At 40.5% G+C, this 27,810-nt stretch overlaps 1 protein-coding gene across 1 annotated transcript in view; it reads left to right on the forward strand.

Moving 5' to 3' along the window:
- Positions 1-27,810, forward strand: part of SHANK1 (SH3 and multiple ankyrin repeat domains 1) — a 964,213-nt gene that overhangs the window by 874,018 nt on the left and 62,385 nt on the right. The window contains exons 18-19 of the mRNA XM_082273843.1: positions 2,790-2,870; positions 27,118-27,141. Of these exons, the coding sequence (XP_082129969.1) occupies positions 2,790-2,870; positions 27,118-27,141 (105 nt within the window). The remainder of the gene's footprint in view (positions 1-2,789; positions 2,871-27,117; positions 27,142-27,810) is intronic.

Here is a 27,810-nt window from a genome sequence, read left to right on the forward strand (position 1 = left end):
ATTTTGATTAAAGCAGAGTGGCCAAACCAGGACACGTTGAGGTTACTCCAGCATTTAAGATCACCCTGGACTTTCCCCAGTAGAGTCCAGAAATTCCTATAATATAGTTCAGAGAATTTAGCCGGAATCTGGATTCCCAAATGTATAATAGCATCCTTCTTCCTAGAGAACGGAAAATGGTCCTGACAATGGGTGAGTATGGATTAGTGTGTGTAAATTTGGGTAGTTAATTTTTAGATTTGAGATTTGTTGGAAAGATTCCAAATCGCTGAGAAGGTTTGGCACAGAGATGCGGGGTTCAGAGAGGAACAACAGTATATTATCAGCAAAGGCTGCTACTTTGTATTCCTTGTCCTTCACCAGAAGGCCCTTTATATTCGTAGTAGCCCTTAGCCTATTTAAGAAGGGCTCCAGAGTCAGAACAAATACAAAGGGGGAGAGAAGACATCCTTGGCATGTTCCGTGCTTAATAGGAAAGGCATCTGACAGGTGACCATTGGCTCTCACTCTGACAGTAGGAGCAGAGTGCAGTGCTAAAATACTGGCACACATACGCAAGCCTAGGCCAATTGCCCGGTGTACCGCTGCCATGTAATCCCAGGCCACCCTGTCAAATGCCTTTTCAGCATACAGCTACAGGAAGAAGCTTGGATGGGCATTAGATGAGAGGCAGTGATGTACATTGAGGGCTTTGGGCATATTGTCTCTGGCTTCTCCACTTGATCCAAAGATATAAGGGAAGGGAAAATAGATAGTACCCTATTGGCCAACATCTTAAAACAACATTTAACATCAGCGTTCAACAGGAAAATTGGCTTGTAGCTAGACGGAAGTGTTGGGTCTTTGCCTTCTTTCGGTAGGACTGTAATGTGAGCCTCAAGTAAGCGGACTAAGGGATTTTGAGAGTCAGGCAATGAGTTAGGGGTTCTAAAAAGCTGAGGAAGTAGGATTTTCATAAAGCATTGATAATATTGGACAGTGAGTCCATCGGGACCTGGGCTTTTACCTGGTTTTATTTGTTTCAGGGCAGTCTCTACCTCAGCTAGAGTAAGTTGTTGTTCTAATTCATATGCTTTCTGTCAAGATGGCAGTCGGGGAATAGGTGGATAAAAATTCCTCTATCAGGAGGGAGCGTGTGTTCTGAGTGTGTGGTGCAGGATTGGAACAGTCAAGATTGTAAAGCTTCCAATAGTAGAGCTCAAATTGATTGGCTGTCTTCATTCTTAGTAAGAGTGATACCTGAACCATTGTGGAGATGATGGATAGTATGAAGAGTTTGAGAGTTATGAATAGCTCTTGCCAATAACTTTCCACTCTTATTGCCCTGTTCATAGAATATTTTCTGGTTAGGTACATAATGGCATCCTGCCCGTTTACCTAGTTCCTCCAGTAGGAGGGAGCATGTGCGTTCAAGGCCCCTTAAGGTGTTTTGAGCTTGTTTTTTTGTTTATTTTTTCTAAAGACCAGATACGGTCTGTCAAAGATTGAATCGATACCTGACTTTCCTTTTTAGCTGCAGCTGACATCGAAAGAAGAAGCTCACCTCGAACTACACATTTGTGTCCCTCCCACAGGACAATAGAACTCGTTTCTGGGGTAGCATTTTCCCTAAAATAGTTTGATAGACAGGTCGAAATGCGTTTTATGTCTTTTGATTCCTTCAAAAGTGATGGATCCAGTCTCCATATTTTGGTAATAGCAGTCATTTAAGTGTCGTAGCAATTGGATGATGGTCAGAGAGGAACATTGGTTCTATCGTGGCCTGATCAAGAAATTATAAGTCTGTTTGGGTTAGGAAAAAGTAATCAGTCCTCGAGTATTTTTGGTGAAGTACAGAAAAAAAAGTGTAGTCCCTATCACTGGGGTGAAGCGTACGCCAAGTGTTATGGAGGGACAATTCATGTCCCTCCATATAATTTTGCTCTAATTTGTCGCAAGGTGCTATACAATAGAGCTGTAGTGCCGGAAGATGTGTCAACTAGAAGGGATAGGGGGACGTTGAAATCGCCCCCCCCCCCCAAGATCAGAATTCCTGTCTGAAAATCACATACTTTCCTTAGGAAGGAAACCTGATGTTCATTGGGACAGTATATTTTCCCTAAGGTAATCGGCCGAGATGCTAAGGTGCCTTTTAGAAACAGATATCTCCCCTCAGGGTCAAATAACGAATCTGAGAATAAGAATTGGGAGTACTTGGATAGCAGATTTGATACCCCTTTAGTCTTAGAGTGGGGATTCGTGGCAAGCTGAGCTTTGGGAAATGTTTTGTTAGTGAACTTCGGAAATCTGTCTGAACTTTTATTACTTACCCCCCCCCCCCCCCCACTTGTAAACTCCTAAACTCCGTTGTTCAAATTCTGGTCTTCTGTGTGTCCCATCTACTCCTCTACACTCGATGGGAGACGGTCTTCTCCAGCTATGCCCCAAAGGACATCAGAGAATCATCTTTTCTAAACTCATTCCAAATAAATCTAAAAAACGTTTTTCTATAAACAAGCTTTCATGTAATTTTCCCTTTTTCCTCTGTTTTTCCCTGTGCATTTCTTGTGTTTTCCTTGTAAGGCGCTTTCAGAACCAACTTTTGTAGGTGCTCTATAAAATAAAGTTTATGATTATTATTGGATTGTGTGTTTTGCTTTAAATTCATTCATTGTAATAGAGTTGTTATTTGAATTATCAAAATGTTGGTTTTATTATACAGGTAAATCCCATGACGCCAGCCGTGGTTTAAAATGAATGGATATGACATCTTAACAAAGAGGATATATATTTTTTTTTCTTTATTCTAGTGCCCCAGCAAACAAAGCGAGTTACTCCACCTGCAATATCACTACGTTCCAAATCCATGACATCGGAATTGGAGGAAATGGGTAAGCGCTACTCTTTATGGCTTATCAAACAGATGCTCTGCATGAATGTCTTTCTATCATAGTGGCTTTTAAACTGCTTGCATTGCTGCATGACCTTCACATTTTTGTATACGTAATTGGCTGTTTTAAAGTGTTTTAAAAAAAAAAACACTATAAAAATAAAATTTAGTCTATTTTAATAACTCTTTTAATGTTTATATATTTATGTATGTGTATTATCTATCTATCTATCTATCTATCTATCTATCTATCTATCTATCTATCTATCTATCTATCTATCTATCTATCTATCTATCTATCTATCTATCTATCTATCTATCTATCTATCTATCTATCTATCTATCTATCTATCTATCTATCTATCTATCTATCTATCTATCTATCTATCTATCTATCTATCTATCTATCTATCTATCTATCTATCCACATAGATATATGAATACACATTGGTGTGAAAAAGTATTTGCCCTTCCTGATTTTCCATTTTTTTGCAAAGTTGTCACACTTAAATGATTCAGATCATCAAACAAATTTTAGCATTACACAAAGATAACCCGAGTAAATACAAAATGCAGTTTGCAGATTGCTCCCTCACTCATGCTAGCACTTGGTGCTGCTCCTCGGTTTTCCCATTGGGGTGTCATGTCTTCTCCCCACAACACCTGGCGACGGTTTCATTTTAAAGGTGGTATCTTAGATTGTTATATAAGCTGATTTATTTTACAATGGGCATCTCCTGAAGAAGAGAGATCTTTGTCACAAAACACATTGAGCTAAAGAAAAATGCCCATTATTATGTTTTTTTCCAAAACTTAGAAGAGTGGATCATTATATGAATATTATGTTGATTGTATGCTGATACACAGTAGTGTTCACAAATCCGCCTGTTGTTTTAAAATGTCTTTATTCATGTAAAAGATTTTCATCTATTGCTTAATAAATCTTTTTGTGCAAATATTGTACCTCATTCAAAGTCCCATAAAAATGTTTCTAATGCTTTGTATATGCAAATGGGGGATAGAAGCATGACATTATAAGGCACCAGCACACATTATTATTTGTATGATGGCAGTTTTTAAATTATGATTTCATTTATTAATGTAAAAAAAGCTGTCCAAACCTGCCTGGCCCTATGCGAAAAAATAAATTGTCCCCTAAACCTAATAACTGGTTGTGCCACCCTTGGCAATAGATATAATTTTGCTCCTGTACAAATCATTATTAAGACCTCATCTGGAATATGCAGTTCAGTTTTGGGCATCTGTTCTTAAAAAGGATATTGGGGAACTGGAGAAAGTGCAGAGAAGGGCATCCAAACTGATAAGAGGCATGGAGGAGCTCAGCTATTAGGAACGATTAGAGGAACTGAATTTATTCTCTCTTGAGAAGAGGAGATTACGTGGGGATATGATCAACATGTATAAATACATAAGGGGTCCATACAGTGGTGATCGAAAGTTTGGGCACCCCAGGTAAAAATTTGTATTAATGTGCATAAAGAAGCCAAGGAAAGATGGAAAAATCTCCAAAAGGCATCAAATTACAGATTAGACATTCTTATAATGTCAACAAAAGTTAGATTTTATTTCCATCATTTACACTTTCAAAATTACAGAAAACAAAAAAATGGCATCTGCAAAAGTTTGGGCACCCTGCAGAGTTAATATCTTGTACTGCCCCCTTTGGCAAGTATCACAGCTTGTAAACGCTTTTTGTAGCCAGCAACGAGTCTTTCAATTCTTGTTTGAGGTATCTTTGCCCATTCTTCCTTACAAAAGTCTTCCAGTTCTTTGAGATTTCTGGGCTGTCTGTCACGCACTGCTCTTTTAAGGTCTATCCATAGATTTTCAATTAGGTTGAGGTCAGGAGATTGTGAAGGCGATGGCAAAACCTTCAGTTTACACCTCTTGATGTAATCCCCTGTGGATTTTGAGGTGTGTTTAGGATCATTATCCATTTGTAGAAGCCATCCTCTCTTTAACTTCAGCTTTTTCACAGATGTCATCAAGTTACCATCCAAAATTTGCTGAAATTTTTTTGAATCAGTTTTTCCTTCTACTCGTGAGATGTTCCCTGTGCCACTGGCTGCAATACAACCCCAAAGCATGATTGATCCACCCCCATGCTTAACAGTTGGATAGAGGTTTGTTTCATTAAATTCTGTGCCCCTTCTTCTCCAAACGTACCTTTGCTCATTCCGACTAAAAAGTTTGATTTTAACCTCATTGGTCCACAGAACTTGTTTCCAAAATGCATCAGGCTTGTCTATATGTTCATTTGCAAAGTTCAAATGCTGATTTTTGTGGTGAGGACGTAGAAGAGGTTTTCTTCTGATGACTCTTTCACGAAGACCATATTTGTACAAGCATCTCTTTATAGTGGAATAGTGTACCACAACTCCAGTGTCTGCCAGATCTTTCTGGAGGGATCGTGCAGTCAAACGTGGGTTTTGAATTGTTTTTCTCACAATCCTGCGAGCTGTTCTGTCTGATATTTTTCTTGGTATTCCAGATCTTGCTTTAACTTCCACTGTTCCTGATGACTGGCATTTCTTAATTACATTCCAAACAGAGGATATTGACATCTGAAAACGCTTTGCTATCTTCTTATAGCCTTCTCCAGCTTTGTGAGCGTCAACTATTTTCAGTTTCAGTTTTCTAGACAACTGCTTAGAAGATCCCATGGTGCTGATTGTTGGGGCAAGGTCAGATGAGTCTGGGCATTTAAAACCTTTGAGATTGACATCACCTGGTCTTCCCAGACGATGATTGAGAACAATCCATGACACTGGCAGGTCTCAGCCTTGCAAAGGGGGCAGTGCATGCTATAAATTCTGCAGGGTGCCCAAACTTTTGCAGACAGCATTTTTTTGATTTCTGTAATTTTGAAAGTGTCAATGATGGAAATAAAATCTAACTTTTGTTGAAATATTATAAGAATGTCTAATCTGTAATTTGATGCCTTTTGGAGATTTTTCCATCTTTCCTTGGCTTCTTTATGCACATGAATACACATTTTTACCTGGGGTGCCCAAACTTTCGATCACCACTGTATAGTGAACTTGGTGTTGAGTTATTCACTTTAAGGTAATCACAGAGGACAGGGGGAACATTTTTACTTCTGGAGGAAAAGAGATTTCATCTCCAAATACAGAAAGGCCCTTTTTCACAGTAAGAGCTGTGAAAATGTAAAAATGACTCCCTCAAGAGGTAATTCTGTCCAGCTCAGTAGATTGTTTTAAGAAAGGCCTGGATCCTTTCCTAGATACACATGATATAACTGGATACCAATATTTATAGCTAAAGTTGATCCAGGGAAGATCCGATTGACTCCTGGGGGATTAGAAAGGATTTCTTTCCCTTGCTGGAGCAAATTGGATAATGCTTTATTGGGGTTTTTTTGCCTTCCTCTGGAGGGTATAGGATTGTATATATAAGATTATATGTATGTATTTATATATATATATATATATATATATATATATATATATATATATATATATATATATATATATATATATATATATATATATATATACAGTATCTCACAAAACTGAGTACACCCCTCACATTTTTGTAAATATTTTATTATCTTTTCATGTAACAACACAGAAAAAATAACACTTTGCTACAATGTAAAGTAGTAAGTGTACAGCTTGTATAACAGTGTAAATTTGCTGTCCCCTCAAAATAACTCAACACACAGGTGTGTTTGGGGTCGTTACCATGTTGGAATACTCCCCTGCGACTTCAGTATGTCACAGTACATGTTGGCATTCATAATTTCATCAATGAACTGTAGCTCCCCAGTGCTGGCAGCACTCATGCAGCCCCAGACCATGACACTCCCACCACCATGCTTGATTGTAGCCAAGACACACTTGTTTTTGTACTCCTCACTTGGTTGCTGCCACACACGCTTGACACCATCTGAATCGAATAAGTTTATCTTGGTCACATCAGACCACAGGACATGGTTCCAGTAATCCATGTCCTTAGTCTGCTTGTCTTCAGCTAACTGTTTGCGGGCTTTCTTGTGCATCATCTTTAGAAGAGGCTTCCTTCTGGGACGACAGTTATGCAGACAAATTTGATGCAGTGTGCGGCGTATGGTCTGAGCACTGACAGGCTAAACCCCCATCCCCTTCAACCTCTGTAGCAAAGCTGGCAGGACTCGTACATCTATTTCCCAAAGACAACCTCTGGATATGACGCTGAGCATGTGCAGTCAACTTCTTTGGTCGACCATGGTGAGGCGTGTTCTGTGTGGAACCTGTCCTGTTCAACCGCTGTATGGTTTTGGCCGATGTGCTGCAGCTTAGTTTCAGGGTCTTGGCAATCTTCTTTTAGCCTAGGCCATCTTTATGTAGAGCAACAATTCTTTTTCTCAGATCCTCAGAGAGTTCTTTGCCATGAGGTGCCATGTTGAACTTCCAGTGACCAGTATGAGAGAGTGAGAGCGATAACACCTAATTTAACACACCTGCTCTCTTTTCACACCTGAGACCTTGTAACAATAACGAATCACATGACACCGTGGAGGGAAAAATGCTAATTGGGCCCAATTTGGACCCATTTTAACTTAAGGGTGTACTCACTTTTGTTGCCAGCGGTTTAGACAATAATGGCTGTGTGTGGAGTTATTTTAAGGGGACAGCAAACCTATACTGGTATACAAGATGTACGCTCACTTCTTTAAATTGTAGCAAAGTATCATTTCTTCAGTGTTGTCACATGAAAAGATATAATAAAATGAATTACAAAAATGTGTGGGGTGTCCTCACTTTTATGAGATACTGTATTTGCCCAGTCTCTTTCTTATTGCTGATTCATGAATAATGACCTTAACTGAGGCCTGCAGTTCTTTAAATGTTGTTCTTTTATGACCTCCTAAATGAATCGTTGTTGCGCCCGTTGGAGTAATTTCTGTAGGCTCTCCACTCCTGTGGAAGGTTCACCGCTGTTCCAAGCTTTTTCCCATTGTGGATAACGGCTTTTAATCTTTTACCATTGTTCACTGGAGCCCCAAAGCTTTAGAATTGGCTTTGCAACCCTTTCCAGACTGATACATGTCATTTACTTTGTTTCTCATCTTTTCTTGATTTTCTTTAGATCGTGGCATGATGTGTTGCTTTTTGAGATCTTTTTAGCATGCTTAACTTTGTCAGACAGCTTCTATTTAAGTGATTTCTTAAATCAACAGGTCTGGTAGTAATCAGGCCTGGGTGTGGCAAGTGATAATAAACTCAGCTTTCCAAAATAGTGGTTAATCACAGTTCATTTATGATTGAGACGGAGTGGGGCAATTACTTTTTCACTTAGGGCCAGGCAGGTTTGGACAGCTTTTTTCCCTTATAAATGAAGTCATCATTTAAAAACTGCATTTTTTATTTACTCTCTCTGTGTGATATTAAAATTTGTTTGAGGATCCGAATCATTAAAGTGTGTGACAAATGTGCAAAAGAATAAACAATCAGGAAGGGGGCAAATACAACACTATATACTGTCACATAGTTTGTCTGAGGATGACTCTTGGGCATAGTGTACACCTACTCTGTAACTTAGTGGGGTAAAATTGGGTGATTACCACCAAAGGCAGCTTTATGGGGGTATACACAAGCTGTGGCTGAGATTCTTTGTGTCACTGCGAAAATGATCTTCCACGATGTGTTCAGTTGGCAGTACCGCCAATAGGTTAGTTTTACAAAGTTAAAACACCAGGCTATTTAAAAAAAAAAAAATCAAGTAACCCCTATTTGCAGAGTCCAATAACAACTTTATTGCATAGTTACATTGGTTGAGCTTAGACAAATGTAAGTGTGCATACCTTATACCTGAGGGATCACTGGGAAAGTTAACAATCACTGTAGTAGTCTCCACTACTTCAATGATTGGCGCAATATTCAGGGTCCTGTGCAAAGCATCATTGTTTCTGACCACAGGGGGTCATTCGCTTGGCAGTGCCACTATTCACAAATCACCTTGTAATTTTTAAATGAATGCATGGCATTCTTTGATTGGATGGGGTGGAAAGGTGGAACGGTGACATCACAATATCTACATCATCTAATCAGAGAGTGCCTTGTATTAAAAACAAAAAAAATAAAATAAAATACAAAGTATTCTGTGATGAGTGGGAGTGCCTAGGGAGCCCCCCCCCCCTGAGGTCACTGTGCAGAATGGCAGCCACTCAGGACAGGACCAAGAAGGTTGTGGCAATCACTGTATGACCAGTGACTACTAGAGTGATTGTCAGCTTCTCCAATGGTCCCTCAGGTATGATATAAGCATACTTACATTCAGTGCCGGGACATTGCCGGGACATTGTTTATCCAGTGCTCAGTGCAAAGGTGCCATCTGCCCCCCCCCCCCCATTATATGTGAGTTTAGGGGATCCCACCTCCAGCAGTGATTCACTTGTCAATAGGAGTATTTTTATTTAGAGAGGAGTCATCGCAAGAACTGAGGCTGTGCATGGTGGGAGATTCCTGTGAAAGAGAGGAAAAAGAGTGCACAGACTCTTGGCTCTCTATTGCTCTCCTCACTGCTCCCAGCGCTTGGCTGACAGGAGTAGTGATGCCACTGTCACTACTCCTGTCAGGCATGTAGTCAGAATGGTGTCTTCACCATCCCTGCAATATACAACTGCACCCAGGGTAGGCGCCCCTCCTTCCCACCCCTTGCCCCGGCCTTGCTTACATTGTGGGCCAAAGTACATTTTCCAAGGGGTCAAAAATATCTTTCATAGGTAAGATTGTATATATATACAGTATTATACACACGTATATTTTATTGCTGAATTTGAGAATGCTTACGTAAGCCCACAAAAAAAAAAAAAAAAAAAGATAATATACTGTAACAGATGTTAGACATAATACATGCCAGTAGCACGTTAATTATTATCTTTATACACATATTTTTAACAGAGCTTAGTTTCTCAGTCAAAAGCATGTACTGTATACATTTCCTTTTGATTATATTTTTTTTTTTTTTTTTACATTTTGGCAAAGGTTTTGGTGCCAGCAATTTGGCTCATTGCCTGTAGGTGCCACTACTGTGGTTTACGTTTTTTACATTTTTCTGTATGATTGGGGAATGGTAGCTATTACCACTATTTTAGTCTTCTAAAGTTTAGGGTTAGGGGTTAGCTTCAGGTTAGTATGGGTTAGGGTGAGAGAGTAATGATTAGGTTGAGTGCCAAATTTGTGTTTAATAATCCGAGAAATGGTCAAATTCTACCACCAGCTGTACATCATTTTTATTGGAAAACATAAATTTAAATCCTTACTGAACTGCAGAACAATTAAAGGAAACATCCATATTGAGTTCAATTTAAACTGGTTGAGGGCCACGAGTTGTAAAAGTGGTGGTACAGATGTGTCCTAGAAAATACCAGTTTGCCATATTTGGTGTTGATAGTCCTGGCAATAACTGTAAGAACATTTTGGAGTAGTTTTATTAAGCTGACATGCAATCAAAGTTAATTGTCAAATACTTCTATAGTAAAGGGGGTCTGAATTTAAAACTTTAGTAAAGTGAGGAAGAGTTGAAATCTCAGCCAGGGAGAAAATCTGAAAGAAGGAAAAGAATGGAGGTTTTTGAAAAACATTTATTTCCTCATCTAAGAGCCTACACATTTTGGGGGCTTCAAAATGCCCCTTTTATCTGGGCTAAAAGAACTAAAAATAAAAATGTAGTATTTTATATTAAAGAAAAAACGTAACGAACAGAAAATAATAACACACATGTAAAATACTATAAAATACTGTACATTAAAATATGCACCTATTGATCATTATCCAGTTAAAACAAAAAAGCAAACTGACTGACGGGGAAATAAAAGACATAATTACAGGTATACACCGGATGCAGACTCATTATTTGGTCTCTAGGGGGTGCATTCTTTCAATAATAAATTACAAAATTTCCTGCACACTGCTGATATTTATATTTCTATATACAAAAGTATGATACTTCTATTGATTGGTCAAAAAATATCAATGGCAATTCGACAACCACTTGCCAACCCCAATACTTGTATACACTATATTGTCAAAATTATTGGGACGCCTACCTTTACACACACATGAAATTTATTGGCATCCCAATCTTAGTCCGTAGGGTTCAATATTGAGTTGGCCCACCCTTTGCAGCTATAACAGCTTTAACTCTTCTGGGAAGGCTGTCCACAAGGTTTAGGAGTGTGTCTATGGGAATGTTTGATCATTCTTCCAAAGCGCATTTGTGAGGTCAAGCACTGATATTGTATGAGAAGGCCTGGCTCGCAGTCTCCGCTCTAATTCATCCCAAAGGTGTTCTATCCGGTTGAGGTTAGGACTCTGTGCAGGCCAGTCAAGTTCCTCCACCCCAAACTCACTTGCTTTTCAAGCTTCACCAATGGCGATTTTTAAGTACCGTAGTTTGTCGCCATTCCACTAGCGTGCAATTGCGTAACATATTAAGTATATATTTCCTTGGTGTAACTAACAGGAAGGATGGGAACCCAGGAGTCTGACCATCCCAGGTCCACCCAAAAACCCTCCAGGGGGAGAGGGGGGACAGTTACTTGCCATACCAAGAACCAGGCGGCCACCACTCTAGACAGAACCTCTTCTCCATCGAAATGGTGGGCTGTCAGCCAGGAGGAACGCTGCGACTTGGGCCGAGACCTGGTTGTATGCGACCTCATGAGGCGTTTACGTCAGCCCCGGCCTGGTGGGGCTATGACACGGTTGACCTAGCGCGAAGCTGAGGTCACTGACTGGGGTGACCACTGGACCTAGATAATCCAGCCCGTCACCAGGTCCACCAGTTGATTGTAGATCTCACAGAAAAAATCCAGGAGAAAAAATCTAAAAAGAAAAAATTGCCAGGACCAGAGATCCCAGCAAGGAACTAGGTCCTTACTCCTGACTAGGCAGAAAAAACTGAGTACCTATAGCAGAGAGAGGGAGTATACCCCCTGGGACCGCCCATAGGCATAGCCAGACTTTTTTCTGCCTAGTGTCCTACTCCTGTAGGGGGCAATATAACCCAATGGTTAAGAAGATCAGAAGCTGTCTGTCATTGACCATCAGAGAAATAGATTGTACGGTAAGTAAAAAGTCCCATTTTTTTTTTTTTTTTTTACTTCTTTGTGAATTCTGTCAAAAACACCTCCTTGTAGACCTTTCATGTATCTACAGCTACCTGAAAAGAGAAATCACACTCCCCGACATGTAATTTTTGCGCAAAAGTGCAGTACAATACAGCATTTGTATTCAGTGTGTAAGTGGAGTGCAATGTGGTGCAGCGGCAATAATTCAAAAAGTCAGGTGCAATGGAAAACTTGTATTAAAATAATAATTCACAACAAACACAGTGGGAAGGCTACTCAGCTGAGTGCACTCATGGTTTTCACTATTGTGAAGAGTGCAGGTATCATCCAGACTGACTCCTTTTATGAGGCCTGGCTGTCTCAGCTCCAAGCAGGAATGAAGTCTAGAGAATCTGCCACCCTATGCTTCCCCTTCCATCAGGAACCTTTCCCTTCCGCTAGCACTGTCCCTAACAGATGGGGTACCTTTACCTGCACTACCCAACCACGTAAGGCACACCAAACCTTGAAGCCAGTGCCTTAAATATGCTTTGCCTGACCCAAGATGGCTGCCAGAAGCACATGGGGCTGCAGCATCCAAACATATAGCTTCCCCAGTGATCCAGGAAACCATAGAGGAACCATGTTCCTCTTGACTTCTTCTCCAGCTGGAAGGCCACTGTGGATGAGCGCCACCTGCGGTGGAGAAAGTAGACTGCACCTACCTACAAGTGCCACCCACCTACAGTTCTAACAGGGGTGAAAACATGGCAGAGGTTCTAATCCTTCCCCATTTTAGTATAAAATAATTGTTTGAGTTCCCTTTTAATTAATTGTAGGCATTGCATTGCAAGCTTGATTTCACCCCAAGCTTGTTTTTACAGTAGAAATGATGAGAAACAGTTGATCATTACAATATTTTATTATAATTACTGTATGCAGTTATTGTATGCTTCCCCTAAATGGAAATGAAGTACTTGGAGAAACTGTTTATTGTACATTAGTTTTTCTTTAGGGTAACCTACTTGTTTTGAATGATATTTCTAGGAATTTTTGGACCAAGTAAATAACTGAGATTAATGTAACTAGATCAATTGACTTCAGTAATTGTCCCATTGAACCAATTACACCTATGTATTATGCTTTTGTTGTATTACATTCATAAGCTATCAAAGTATTTCTGTCCTATACAGAATATAACTGAGATAGAATAGATTGTTCTTTAAAGAGAATCTGTCCAGTTTTAGGCACCTTAAGAGAAGTACATAATAAATTATTCAATGTATATATTTCCAATATTATATGAAATGTGAAAAAAGAAAGTGCCTCAAAAATAATCAATAATCACATACTGTATAAAATTACGTCTTTTATTATAAAAAATAATGTTACACTCACATATTGTTTCCTCTGCGTCCTAGCCCCGCCCTACTAGTTTCGTCACCTGACGTCCTCACGGAGCGGTAGTAGGGCGGGGCTAGGATGCAGAGGAAACACCGCACGTACTACACTCCATGCCTAGACTCGGAGACACAGCCGGAGTGTAGGAGTCGGATGTCAGAGATCCCTAGTGTCAGGCAGACACTGCAATATGTGAGTGTAACATTACTTTTTCTAATAAAAGACGTGATTTTATATGGAATTACACTATTTTTGGAATTCTTTTTCCTCCCATCCATCATCCTCACCTTGCAATACTTTGAGAGTAATATGTTTACGAAGAGTTAAAGTTTAAACCACATTTATTCACCGTCATGCTGGCAAATACTTAATAAGTGTGATTGCTGGTTTATAATCTGACCTGCTTTATATCTGGTGAGTCAGATCTGGTGGAAACGGTGGAGCACATATGGTGTGATTTCTTCATGTGTGATCACTGAGGATTATTTACAGACTGAATTTCATTAAATCCAATTTTGCACCTTTTTCACTTGGGACTTTTTTTCAATGGACTATTTATTGACTACTGATTGATTTTTATTTATTGATTTATTTATTTCAATTGAGTTGGTTTTTTAGCAGTTTAACATTTTTACAGTGATTTATTGCACTTGCACTTTTAGGATATTGAGCTTGTTTTTCAATAGTTTTGATGCAATATTGCACTTGCACTTTTTTTGGACATTTGGGTCTCCTAATCGACGTATAGTTATTGATTATTTTTGAGGCACTTTCTTTTTTCACATTTTATATAATATTAGTAATATATACATTGAGTAATTTATTATTTATTTATTTAATTTGCACATTAGCACTTTCTACATTTAGACACCTTGGGATTTTTTAATTTTTTTTTGAAAATTATTTTCAATAAACGTTTATAAACAGACACCTTGGGATTAACACAAATTTGCGCTGATCACCTTATCTCTCTATTCACATGTAGCACACCTGCAGCAGATTAGCAGCATTTTTGTTCCCTTTTTGGCTGATTCAACCTCTGGCTTCCTTGGCACCTGATCTCTTTTTTATATATACTTTAATATGATGATACATTGTTTTTGTGTACTCCACTGCTACCGAGTTTACCTGCTGGAAAGCTTTCTTAAAATGTAAACCTGCGAAAGGCTCTACAAACTTCTCCCTGCCCAGATGTTTTAACGCTCAAGCTTGCAATTGGCCACCGAGGCACGGGGCCTGATGGCTGATTGGGTGTATGGTTTCCTCATGATGCTTACTTTGTAGTGGCTTGCTCTAAAGGAAAACTGCCATGAGAAAACATGGAGACATCCATTGCTAATGTCTCCCTCAAATGTAGTTAAAAAAAACAAAGGATTAGCAATACACCCTGCCAACTAGAATGACGTTTCTATGGAAGTGGGTTTCCCAATTCACTTGCTAGCTAGCTAGCAAAAAAGTCAAACAGTCAAGGCCCTATCTATAGTGGGCTTTAGCCCCAGTGCATAGGGCTATGGCATTTAGCTGGGTGTGGAGGGCACAAGTGTCCCATCAAGTCTTGCTGTTGGCACCCTGTGAAACTCTCAGAGGCTGTGACAGCTGTCCCTGGGTGCATACTGCCCTAAACGTAAGTACCGAAAGATGCACCATTAATCCCCATCCAGCCACAGCAGCTTTTAGTCTCTCATAGAGTTTCACAGGCTGTCAGCAGTTGGACTGGATGGAAAGCCTGTGCCCTCTACCTGCAGCTAAACACCAGAGCCCCATGCATTGGGGCTAAACAGAGCCCCGTGCATTGGGGATAAACAACCAGTGCGCTTGGGTCTTACACTTCCTAAAAGTTTGTTTTAAAAGTAGAGGTTTTAGTTTAATTGTGCTCTGCTGGGCCTCTGATGTGCCCCTGCACCTTCCACCTAGGAGGAATCAACTGCCTTCGGACATATCTGGCTTTATTTTATCCATTGCTATACTGTATATGCTCCTTAAAGCAGTGGTAAATAGAGGAAAAAAATATTTCTTGGTCCCCTGCAAGGTAATGTCATAATATGCTAGTGTGCATCACATACTAGTACATTATGAAAGACTTAGCTTAAAAAAAGCACTCAAGCAGAGCGCTGTCATCACTGACAGGGCTTCCATCTTCACCTGGTCTACCTTCCGTGTTCACAGACCCCGGCCGTTTAAATTCTGGAGCCACGATGATTTTACTCCCATGCATGTGCACAGGATCTGCAGCACAGCGCCTTGAAAGGCCTGGCTTGCAGTCTGCTCTCTAATACATCCCAAAGGTGTTCTATCGGGTTGAGATCAGGACTCTGTGCAGGCCAGTCAAGTTCCTCCACCCCAAACTCCCTCATCTATATCTTAATGGACCTTGCTTTGTACACTGGTGCATAGTCATGTTGGAACAGGAAGGGCCAAACCCAAACTGTTCCCACAAAGTTGGGAGCATGAAATTGTCAAAAATGTCTTGGTATGCTAACGCCTTAAGAGTTCTCTTCACTGGAACTAAGGGGCTAGGCCCAAGCCCTGAAAGGCAGCCCCGCACCCTAATCCCTCCTCCACCAAATGATTTGGATCAGTGCACAAAGGAAGGTCCATAAAGACATGGAAGAGCAAGTTTGGGGTGGAGGAACTTGACTGGCCTGCATAGAGTCCTGACCTCAACCCGATACAACCTTTGGGATGAATTAGACTGTGAGCCAGGCTTTCTCATCCAATATCAGTGCCTGACCTCACAAATGCGCTTCTGGAAGAATGGTCAAATATTCCCATAGACACACTCCTAAAGCTTACGGACAGCCTTCCCAGAAGATATGAAGCTGTTATAACAGCAAAGGGAGGGCCAACTCAATTTTGAACCCTACGGACTAAGACTGGGATGTCATTAAAGTTTATGTGCATGTAAAAGCAGGCGTCCCAAAACTTTTGGTAATATAGTGTATATTTCTTAATAGCCACAAAGGATATAAATCCACTTTGGGTGCATTAAATGACTTTGCAAATCCAAATTTTACTTTTTATGAGTACTAGTGACATCATCAGCTTGCTGTACAGAGCCTGTGCAGAGAGAAGAGCTGTGGGAGGGACCCGGCAGGCCACACACACACTACAGGCTGCCTGCAGAAAACTACAGGAGGGGGTGGATACAAGACCAGTCACCCTGCACCAAGGAGAGAGAGCAGCAGTGACCGGTCTTTATTACAGGAAGTTTCTGCACAGAGGTAAAGTTTCATACTGCAGAGATCCGGAAGAATTACACAAAGCACACCATGATTCAAGTAATAATACATGTGCCTCTAGCATGTATTCGATATTTGCTTATCCTGGAATTCAGCTATAGGTAAACTAGTCCCTTTGCCTTGCATAAGCAGAAAACAGATTCACTTAAAGGACACTTTTTTTTTTGTTTTTTTTTTTATATCTCTCAAATAGAGACATTATAGCTTGTTATTAACTGCACAGAAAAGAAGAGCCACAGATGGTTGTGTAATAGTGAAAACAAATCCCACAGTGTTTCAGTGTTGGGAGGATGACGTGTAGGCCCTCTGTGTGTCATGCCTGCTCTCCAGGACATAGCAGTATACTCTGCAGAATACTATGTTCCAGGCCAGCCTCCAGGGAAATTCTGCCATCAACTCTTACTGTCTTGTCATTGTGCTAATTAAACAGGATGTAAGCATGTTCCGCTTGGAGTCTGTTCAGCTGTGCTTGGTCTCTTTCCCATGTTTGGGATGTTGCAATTTGGTGTTTAGTTTAAAGAGAAAATATCATTGACTTCTTGATGTGTTTTATGATTGCCACAAGAGATCTCTTACAGATCTCTGCTTACGTTCATATTTGATGTGGATCGTAACTCGAAATTTCATTTTATACATGGAAATTAAAAATTGTAATTTAATTAAAGGGACATTAAAACAAATAAAAGAAAAAAGTATATAAAAAAAATACAGGTTATACTAGGTCAATCAATGCCTTGGAAATATTAATTTAAATCATATTCACAGGAATTTTAAAAAATAAAGTGAAAAAAGTATCAAATTAAAAAAATTACCCATTTAACAAAAGGTTAAAACAGTAAACAGGAAATGTTAGACAGTGAATTTTTAAATAGAACAAGCCTTTATGAGTGATTTAGACAGCAGGGCACATGGGTCCTAATTTTGTGTATAGAGTGAGAAGTGCATTGGGATATCCTCTATAATACCTGGGGTGGTCAGAAGCGGATAAAAATTATAGATATTAAACTGATTCATTTTTTAGGCAATGGCAAAAGCCTAACTACAAAAAGCTTATTTAAAATTCTTTATTTAAAGAATTCACATCCCTGTGTACAAAAAAAAAAAAAAAACTAAAAAATACTTGAATATACAAACATGGAACATGTCAAATTATCTGCCTTTTTTTTGTCTAGTTTTGAATAAAATGAAAGGCTTAGAAATCTTCTCAAAATTCTCTTTGTTCACTAGCTTTTAATGTAGAGGAAATCTAAATCTGTTGCACTATCCCTGTTAAAAAGGCTTTGACGTGCAATATTATGATGGCATGTTCAAGTCCGACAGACATAACTGTAAAACTGACGTACGTAATGTATTCATGAAATATACCTTTTTATTTAGCAATTTATTAGCAATATATTACCTCACCCAGCAGTACTTGTCCACCCAATCAGTACTATATTACCCCACCAAACAGTGTCCACCGGATTAGTATTGCTTTCCTAACAATATTTCCCCCTACATAACAATACATGTCTGCCCATCAGTATAGCTCCTCCAGCAGTATACCGTATATACTCGAGTATAAGCCGAGTTTTTCAGCATGTTTTTTTCATGCTGAAAAAGCCCCCCTCGGCTTATACTCTAGTCACTGTCTTTTTAAAAATGGCACCGCCCGGCGCCGACGTGTCTCTGCGCATGCGTCACATGCCCGGGAATAGCCAAACGTGTATGGGCTTTTCCCGAGCATCAGCGGCGCATTCGCGGTCACGTATTGGCGCCAGGCGTTGCGATTTTTAAATCTAAGGCGCCTCACCGACTGAGACTCCACCGCAACCCCTGCATTTCCTCATGCAGTGCTGCGAGCATGGTATAGGACATTCTCCTGTACCATGCCCACAGCACTGCATCTCCTGTGCCATGCCTGTACATACTGTGCCATACCTGTACATACTGTGCCATGCCTATACCATCACCTGTGCTATGCCTGTACCATGACCTGGACCATGCCTGTATCATGACCTGTGCCATGCCTATACCATCACCTATGCCATGCCTATACCATCACCTGTGCTATGCCTGTACAATGACCTGGAGCATGCCTGTATCATGACCTGTGCCATGCCTATACCATCACCTGTGCCATGCCTATACCATGACCTGTGCCATGCCTGTACCATCACCTGTGCCATGACCTGTGCCATGCCTATACCATGACCTGCGCCATCTCCTGTACCATCCCGGCAGCCCCTGTTTTGTGTCTCGTGGTGGTCCAGTTGGGTCCAGTAGCTGCTGCATTTCCCACCCTAGGCTTATACTCGAGTCAATACGTTTTCCCACTTTTTTGTGGTAAAATTAGGGGCCTCGGCTTATATTCGGGTCGACTTATTCTCAAGTATATACGGTATCCCTCCGCCCAGCAATATACTGTATGTCTGCCTTGTCAGTATTGATACCCAGCAATCTCCTACACAAAATCAGGATAGTTTCCCCAGAAATATATCCCCAACCTAGCAATACATGTCCACCCAATCAGTATGGTTTCCCCAGAAATAAATAACCAGCCATCCAGAAATATGTACCCACCCGATCAGCATGGCTCCCCCAACAAAATGTCTCATACTCCGCAATACATGACCACCTAATCTGTATGGCTCTCCCAGCAATATATCCTCCCCACCCAGCATTATATGTCCTTCTTATTAGTATATTCAATATGTCTGATCCCCTGTCCAAGCAATAGTTATTCCCCACAGTGGATATGTCCATCTTTGCTGCAGTGTAGCTATCCCTCCCAATGGGAAAATAATGGGAAATGGGAAAATAAAATAAAAAATTTCTAGTGGGGAAATGTAGCTCATGCCCCCTGATTGACAGCCACATCTGCCCATTAGAGAGTAAGATCTAAATAACATCCCTTAGCACTCAATGAAATGTACTATGGATGCTGGAAGGAATGCCGGTAGAAAGGGAATACCAGTATTCTAGTCCAGTGAAGCAGATTTTAAAAGCTGCACTGGTGGTATCACCAGGATGAGACAGAAAAGAAATAACTCCCACTTGGTCCCTGCTGCCCCCTGGCCCCAAAGCAGTTGTGTGAGCTTTTACGGTATGTCTAGTCATTATATTGCTGTGCTGTCTAATTTAGGGGTTTATTTATCAGTGTTTTTACCTAAAATTCACACACGGTTTACCCAACCTTTACACATTTCTTTAACTAAATCCTAGATCCAAAGTGTGAATCCTGGGTGAAAGTTGTGTAAATTTTGCATTAAAAAATTGATAATAAACCCGATGGTTTCACTTTTTTACGTAGGCCTGAACGTGTGTGAATAGCATACTCTTACTTGCCCCTAAGGCTGACTGGACAGTGCAATGGGAGTTAGCAAGACTTAGACATAAAGGCAAGAAAAGCCTTGCCCCTTTATCAAAGTGATGCAAAAGACTGCAAAAGATCTGGTTGGCTATTGTACATTCGATTGGATCAAATAGGTTGTCTAAGATATAGTTTATTATTAATCAATGTCCAGGATAAGTGAATGGACCATTGACTATTGCCACATGGCAGACTGGGTAGGTCATAGATGTACAAAAATCTGAAAACCCGTCAGAAGTTAATGATTGTTTCTCTATAAGGCGTATTCTTAAAAGAAGTGTTAATTGTTGCTCATTTTCTCTCTTTACTTTTTCCTCTCTGTTTTTGGTATCCCATTTCATTTCATTCCTGTGCATACACCTTTGCATTCCTACTATTACCAATATTTATTATGATTATGTGCTAACTATATGTATATTACTTTTTTTCTACTCATTTGTTGTCTGCTTCATGTTATTAAACATCAAGTGGACAAAGGTATTTTTACTTAATTGTTGAAGGCAGCATAAGATCCTCCAACCATTTCTATGTTTGTAAAGTTTACATCCAGAAAGAAAGTTTTAGAAGAGTAATGTTTAAAGGGAACCTGTAATATCCTTATACGTAAACTAAAATTACAGCCTGTGTTTCAGAAAATGCTTTTATTATTCACAAAATTCTCTTGTTTCAAAAGCTCTATGACCAGGGCATACATTGCACTGACACCTCATTTTTGCACTGACTCAGCTTTGCCCACTTGGCATATCACGGTCTAAAAAGGGTGCCAATATTGACCAATTAGGCACACTGAATGGTCTCTTAGATGTTAGTTGGGCTTAAAGCAAACGTCAAAGGAATTGTGCAGTGTGCATCAATGATTTGGGGAACCCCAAACACATGTAGGCTGTAGAACTGTCCCCATAGGGCTTGCTGTGTATTGACTTCTTGGGTCTCCCCTATAACCTGCAGACAGTCACTAAGGGACAGTTCACGCATCCATCCTTTCAGTTGCTCGTTGCTCAATAAACAGTCCATAGGATTTGGTTTTATATTTATTGTGGAACCTGGATGGGGGAGGGGAATAGTGGGATATTCCAACTTGAACTATTCACAGTAGATAAGGACAACTCTCACTTGGCCTCACCAGGTTATTTGTGGAAGCAGACACACTGCTTTGACCATACTGCCTTGCCATACTTACTTGTATGGAAAAATTATGTCTTCTTGCTCTCTATAGCAGCAGACATGATGCAACTACATTACCTTCAGGACACTCTCTAGCATCCCCTTGACTGACACCCGTCCACTGACTCTTCTAGCAGCAGGGGTGCCCCTCACGGGACAGGCCCCATGATACAGACCTGTAATCAATGTAGGCAGAATCAGGTCCTTTCCAGTGTCTCCCTGCCAGTCAGCTCTGCAGGACATTTGGGTTCAGCTCCTCTCTGACACTCAGGCCCTCAGGTCTACCAGCCGAGGTCACATGGCAGCTTCTACAGAGGAGGGGCATCCTTCCCCTCCCTCTGCCACCTCGCTCTTTAGCTGAAAGACCCCGAGCACATGTGCCCTTGGCATTTATACAGTATCCCAGCATGCACTGAGGCACTTTCCTCTGACAATTACCAGGGCTGTACATAGTTACATAGTTACGTAGTAGGTGAGGTTGAATAAAGACAACAGTCCATCCAGTTCAACCTGCGTAGGTGTGTGTGGCGTTAATCATCTCACATATTCCTGAATGTTCTGATCCTTGAGATGCATGTCCAATAGTCTTTTGAAAGCCACCATACTACCCGCAGGAACCACCTCTTGTGGTAGAGAATCCCACAATCTTGTAGCCCTAACAGTAAAGAACCCCCCACGTTGCCTGAGGTTAAAACGCTTCTCCTCTAATCGCATTGTATGCCCCCGAGTCCTCATGCAATCCCTTGGACTGAACAGCTTTTTTTCTAAGCTGAGATCCCCATTGAGATATTTAAAAATTGCTATCATGTCCCCCCTCAGGCGTCTCTTCTCCAGGGATAATAAATCAAGCGATTGCAGACGCTCTTCATAATCAAGGTCCTCCAATCCCCTAATTAGTTTAGTTGCCCTTCTCTGGACTTTCTCCAGCTCCAACACATCCCTTCTGAGGACTGGCGACCAGAACTGGACAGAATACTCCAGATGCGGTCGGACCAGAGTTTTATAAAGTGGAAGGATTATAGTCTTATCTCTGGAATACATCCCTTTCTTTATGCATGCTAATATTCTGCTAGCTTTGGCAGCTGCCGCTTGACATTGCATGCTGTTGCCTAGTCTATCATCAACCAAGACTCCCAGATCCTTCTCCATTTTTGATTCCCCCAAGGGTTCCCCTCCTAACGTGTATTGTGCTTTTATGTTTCTAGTCCCCAAGTGCAAAACCTTACACTTCTCTACGTTAAACCTCATTTGCCAAGTCGTTGCCCACTCCGTTATTTTGTCCAGGTCATCCTGTAGGATATCTGCTTCATGCTGTGCAGTTATTGCCCTGCCAAATTTTGTGTCATCTGCAAAAACTGCTATTGAACTACTGACCCCGACCTCAATGCTGTTTATGAATAAATTGAACAAGGTTGGTCCCAGGACTGAGCCTTGGGGGACCCTGCTTACTACCTCAGACCAGTCTGAGTATGCGCTGTTTATTACCACCCTTTGGACACGCCCTTTTAGCCAGTTCCGTATCCAAAAGCAAACCCTGCTGTCAATACCTGCAGACCTTATTTTATAAATTAAGCGCTTATGGGGAACTATATCAAACGCCTTAGCGAAATCTAGGTACACCACATCCACTGGTCTGCCCCTATCTAGCTCACAGCTCACCTCCTCGTAGAATGCTAATAGATTGGTTTGACAAGAACGCCCATTTGTAAACCCGTGCTGGCTATTACTGATGATGCCTTTGTCTTTAGCAAACTCTACGATATAGTCCCTTATCATCCCCTCCAGAAGTTTACATACTATCGATGTCAAACTGACAGGCCTATAATTTCCCGGGACATGCCTCTGACCCTTTTTGAATATCGGAATCACGTTGGCTTTCCTCCAATCCCCTGGTACATCTCCTGTCCTAATACTGTCCGCAAAGATCAGGAACAGTGGTCTGGATATAACCTTACTGAGTTCCTTGAGTACTCTCGGATGTACGCCATCTGGGCCTGGTGATTTGTTTGTGTTAAGTTTATCCAGCCTTTCCCTGATTTCACCCTCTGTTAGCCAAGTGGCAAGTCCTGTGTATTACTACTAACCAAACAGTCATGGTCAGTGTACCCCTCCGTTTCCTGTGTAAATACTGACGAGAAAAAAGCATTCAGCACGGTTGCTTTTTCAGTGTCCTCTGTAACCATCCCCCCATCATCGCTAATTATGTGTGCAATATGCTCTGCCCTAGTTTTTTTGCTGTTGTTATACTTAAAGAATTTCTTTGGGTTTTTTTTTACTATCCTCCACTATTTGTCTCTCAAAGTCTATTTTAGCCCTCTTGATTTTGTGTTTATACTTCTTATTTGCCTCCTTGTATTGGTCGAAAGCCAATACTGTGCCTTCTGATTTATATTTCCTGAAGGCCAATTTTTTTACCCTAATAAGGTTTTTAACGCTACGGTTTAGCCAGCCAGGTTTGGCCTTGTCTCTTCTAAATTTATTTCCCATAGGAATGCACTGCAAGATGCCTTTGCTTAATATGTTTCTAAAGCATTCCCATTTTTCCTCTGTGGTCAGGGATCCTAGGGTTCGGTCCCAGTTTACCCTTTCCATCAATGAGTACAATTTTGGAAAGTCTGCCCTTCTGAAGTTAAGGGTTCTTATGTTCCCCACTTGCCTTGTTCTATTGTTATTTACACTAAATGTGATCATCCTGTGATCGCTAGAGCCCAGGTTGTCCTGGACTACCTCCGAGATTATGTCTGGGTCATTAGTGATCAATAGATCCAGGTTTTCTCTAGTAGGAGAATCCACCAGCTGTGACATATAATTATCCTGTAAGGTTTCCGTGAATAGACGGGCCTTATGTGAGTGTGTAATCCCCTCTCCCCAGTCAATGTCGGGATAATTGAAGTCCCCCAACATGATGACTGATCCTAGCTTTGCCACTTGACCCAAAAGTGCTAAAAAATCCAGCTCTACCTCCTCCACTTGTTTAGGTGGCCTATAGCAAACCCCCACAATTACTTTTCCCTTTACTCCTTCCCTAAGGAGTTCTACCCACACGGATTCTAACTCCATACTCATCCCTTCCGTAATGTCACTCCTCTCTATCACCCTTACATTGTTCTTGACGTAGAGACATACCCCTCCCCCTCTTTTTCCTACCCTGTCCTTCTGGTACACCGAATACCCTTGGATATTTGCCAGACAGTCATGTGAGGGGTCGAACCAAGTCTCCGCTATTCCCACAAGGTCTATGTCCTCCTCATGAACTAACATTTCCAACTCATCCATTTTATTAGCTAGGCTCCTGGCATTAGCATATACCCCTCTTAATTTTACGGAAGTTAAACGTGATTGGTTATGTTTATTCCTGTTTGGTCTGAGGTTCCCCCGTACAGACCTACCGATTGACGTTGTGGACCTACTGTCGCTGCTGACCCTACAACTGCCTTCAGTCCTTTGCTCCCTCCTAACTGACTCTACTTCTGAGCCCTCCCCCCCCGTCTCCTAGTTTAAAAGCCCCTCCAACTTGGTGGCCATCTTTCTCCCCAAAAGAAATGTACCGTCCCCATTAAGGTGCAGCCCATCCTTACTAAAGAGCCGGTAGCCGACTGAGAAGTCAGCCCAGTTCTCCAGGAACCCAAACCCCTCCTTCCTACACCAATTCCTCAGCCACTTGTTAAGTTCCCTAATCTCCTTCTGCCTCTCCTGTGTGGCTCGAGGTACAGGCAGTATTTCAGAGAAAACCACCTTGGAGGTCCTTTTCCTCAATCTATTACCTAAGTCCCTGAAATCGTTCTTTTGGATCCTGTAGTAAATGCCTGTGCACTCTTTTGTCAGGTTAACTCCCAGTGTCCAATATGCCTCCCTATTGGACCAGTGTGAAACACTTCAGACAAACTGAGCTGCACCTGAGCACCATGAGTGGACATCACTAATAAATCCTGCCTTCTGGTAGGCAGAGAGCAATATAAATGTACCTGACAATCTCTCTGGTAAGCAGAAAGACCCAAAAACTATACTCTTTCTTCTAGCACCTACCTAGGAGGGCGCTACACATGTAAAAGAGGATATGGTAAATAATAAAAGTACTTGCCATCTGCATTACAGCTGTAACCTTATTTATGAGGAACTTCTGTTAGACTACCTGTAAGCATTTCCTCTTACAAAAAAGCTAACTTATCTACTATAATCCACCAAAAACATAAACGTGGCCCTTTGGCCTTTTCCCAGGCTGTTTTTAGGTTATGGATAGAGTGAGGTAGAATTTGATCCCAACTTAGGCTTTTTTCACCTGTTTATGCCCAAGGCAGAGGTTGACTGTGAGCTGAACCTCCTTGTTGCTCTGTTTAGTGGTTTCTCTTCAGGTAGAATCCACTAGTGGACCGATGACACCATATTTTTTGCAAATTATAAGAAACTAAGGTGGATGGGAGAAGAGGGTGATCTTTTTGGGAAGTCCCCAAGAGATATAAAAAAAAAAAAATGGGTGTCAAGCTTCCACACTTCACCTATAACTGAAAGACCAATTTTGGTGGACTGAGCCCATATAACAGGCCTGTATGTGTTCAGGGAATTGATTGTATCCCTATGCCCACACAAAACAGGTGAATGAAGCAGTCATATATTACAGCTTCCTATCAGTCACTTCCACCTCATTTTGCTGGTAAGACATTTTAGCTTCATGGATTCTTTGCTGGAAGCAAGTGGAGCTTCACCTTGTTATATGTAAGTTTTTGCCTAATGTTACTGCTCTTAATGTGAGGGATGAAGACATTTACTGTTTGATACTTTCTATGCAATCAATTTCTTCTGAGCCTGTCTGAGAGCAGAGGCCACAAGGTGACTGCTTTCAATGTATTTCCCTCTAAAACTAGTTTTACTTATGTTAGTAATGGTTTGACTTTCCTGTCTTCAGAAATAAAATCCAACAACTGTCTTCCTCTTTCTATTGGGAGCACTTCCATATTGGCAACCAAGAAACTTGCACTAACTAGACAGAAGGATGACAGTTGGGATGGCTTAGTGGTAACAAGGTAATCCAGAGGCAGGAATCCCATGGAATCAGTTTTTAGACAAACCACACAGGTTGACACAGGGAAGATTATGTTACAAAAATATACTTGATTATAACATCGTAAAGTAGATTGCCTTCCTTTCTTTTTTTTTTTCTTCTGCATGGAAATCCCCCAAAAAATCTACTTTAGCAGAAAGGGTTGTTGATTTTTAAAACCTTATTGTTATTATGTTATTTAATTGAATGTCCATTTTTCTTTAAGGGGAAAAAAAAATTGTCACATGTTTAGTCCTTATTGCAGATACCTACTTCCTGCTCTTCTGTACATACAGAGAAAGCCATTCAAGTACATATTTGATGAATGATAGCTGGTAACATATATATATGATGTATGTGTATATATATATATATATATATATATATATATATATATATATATATATACATAACATTTGTGATGTATTTTACAGTATTTGCAATTATGCATACTCACAACTTAACAGTTCCAGTTTCAATTGAATACCTTGGTCAAAAGGTGTAAAATGTAAGAATAAGCCAGGCACAGTCCTGGATAAATTTGAAAATTCTAGCATTTGGTGAAAAAATTGGTAATCAGAGGTTACCTACCTTCAATCAAGTGATTGATAAAAGTCATGTTTGGCCCTTCCTTCTACCTCTTGTTTGCCTCCATATTGGTCTAGGATGCTACCCAGCATATTAGAGAACAAATAAGGAAGCTTGAGAGTTTGTAGAGGGTGAGGCAAAGTGCAATTTTCACAAAAAAAATTGAGATTACTGTAATTGCCTAAAGCTCTGGATCCACCAGTCGTTTGGGCATGCTCCTTTCACCAAAGGTAACCTCTGCTTATTGGGCATGCTCCTTTCACCAAAGATAACCTCTTTCTATACATTTATTATAATGTGCTCAGTCAGAAATGAACAAGCTTTGTGAAAGGTTTTCTTTGAATGTATGACCAATTGAATTTAAACCAATATGTCTCTTGTTTCCTTTAGTTTCTCCTTGGAAAAAGAAACCTGGTAAGCATATCATTTTTTACTGCAAATTCAAGTTTTATTACATAACATCTAAAAAGGGTTTCTATTTAGAAAAAGATCATTATGAGGTTGGTGTCCAAATACATCTGAGAACTGCAAATCCATTATCAGTGTGTGCTTTAGAGTTGTAGTAAGGAGATTATTGGCTGCTACTTATAAACTGCTTACAACCGAATTGACTTTAAACCGGCAAAAATTGGGGAAAAAATAAATGACATACACCAAAATGATTTGGTTTTAAGAACAAAAAATGAATAATAATATAAAAATATATATGAATGGTTTATAAAGAATTCTTCAACAAGTGTGCACATGTCCATTACAGTTAAAGAATGATGTAAAGCAATTGTTTCCTGATTGTTTCCCAGTGCTGCTTCTTGCTGTGAAAAGGATTAAAGGAATAAATGTATATACACAACTGTATTAGAACATGTATTTACATTTTCTTATCCGCTCAGTGATGGACACAGCTCCTGTCATTCTTTACCATTGGGTTATGCTGCCCCCTACAGGAGTAGGACACTAGGCAAAAAAAAACCTCTGGCTACACCCGCGGGCAGTCCCTGAGGTATACTCTTTCTTCCTGTTATAGTCACTTTTTTTCTGCCTATTCAGGCGTAAGGACCTAGTTCCTTGCTGGGATCTTTGATC

This window comes from Pelophylax lessonae (assembly GCF_965119305.1).
Source record: "Pelophylax lessonae genome assembly, chromosome: 12".
NCBI lineage: Eukaryota > Metazoa > Chordata > Amphibia > Anura > Ranidae > Pelophylax > Pelophylax lessonae.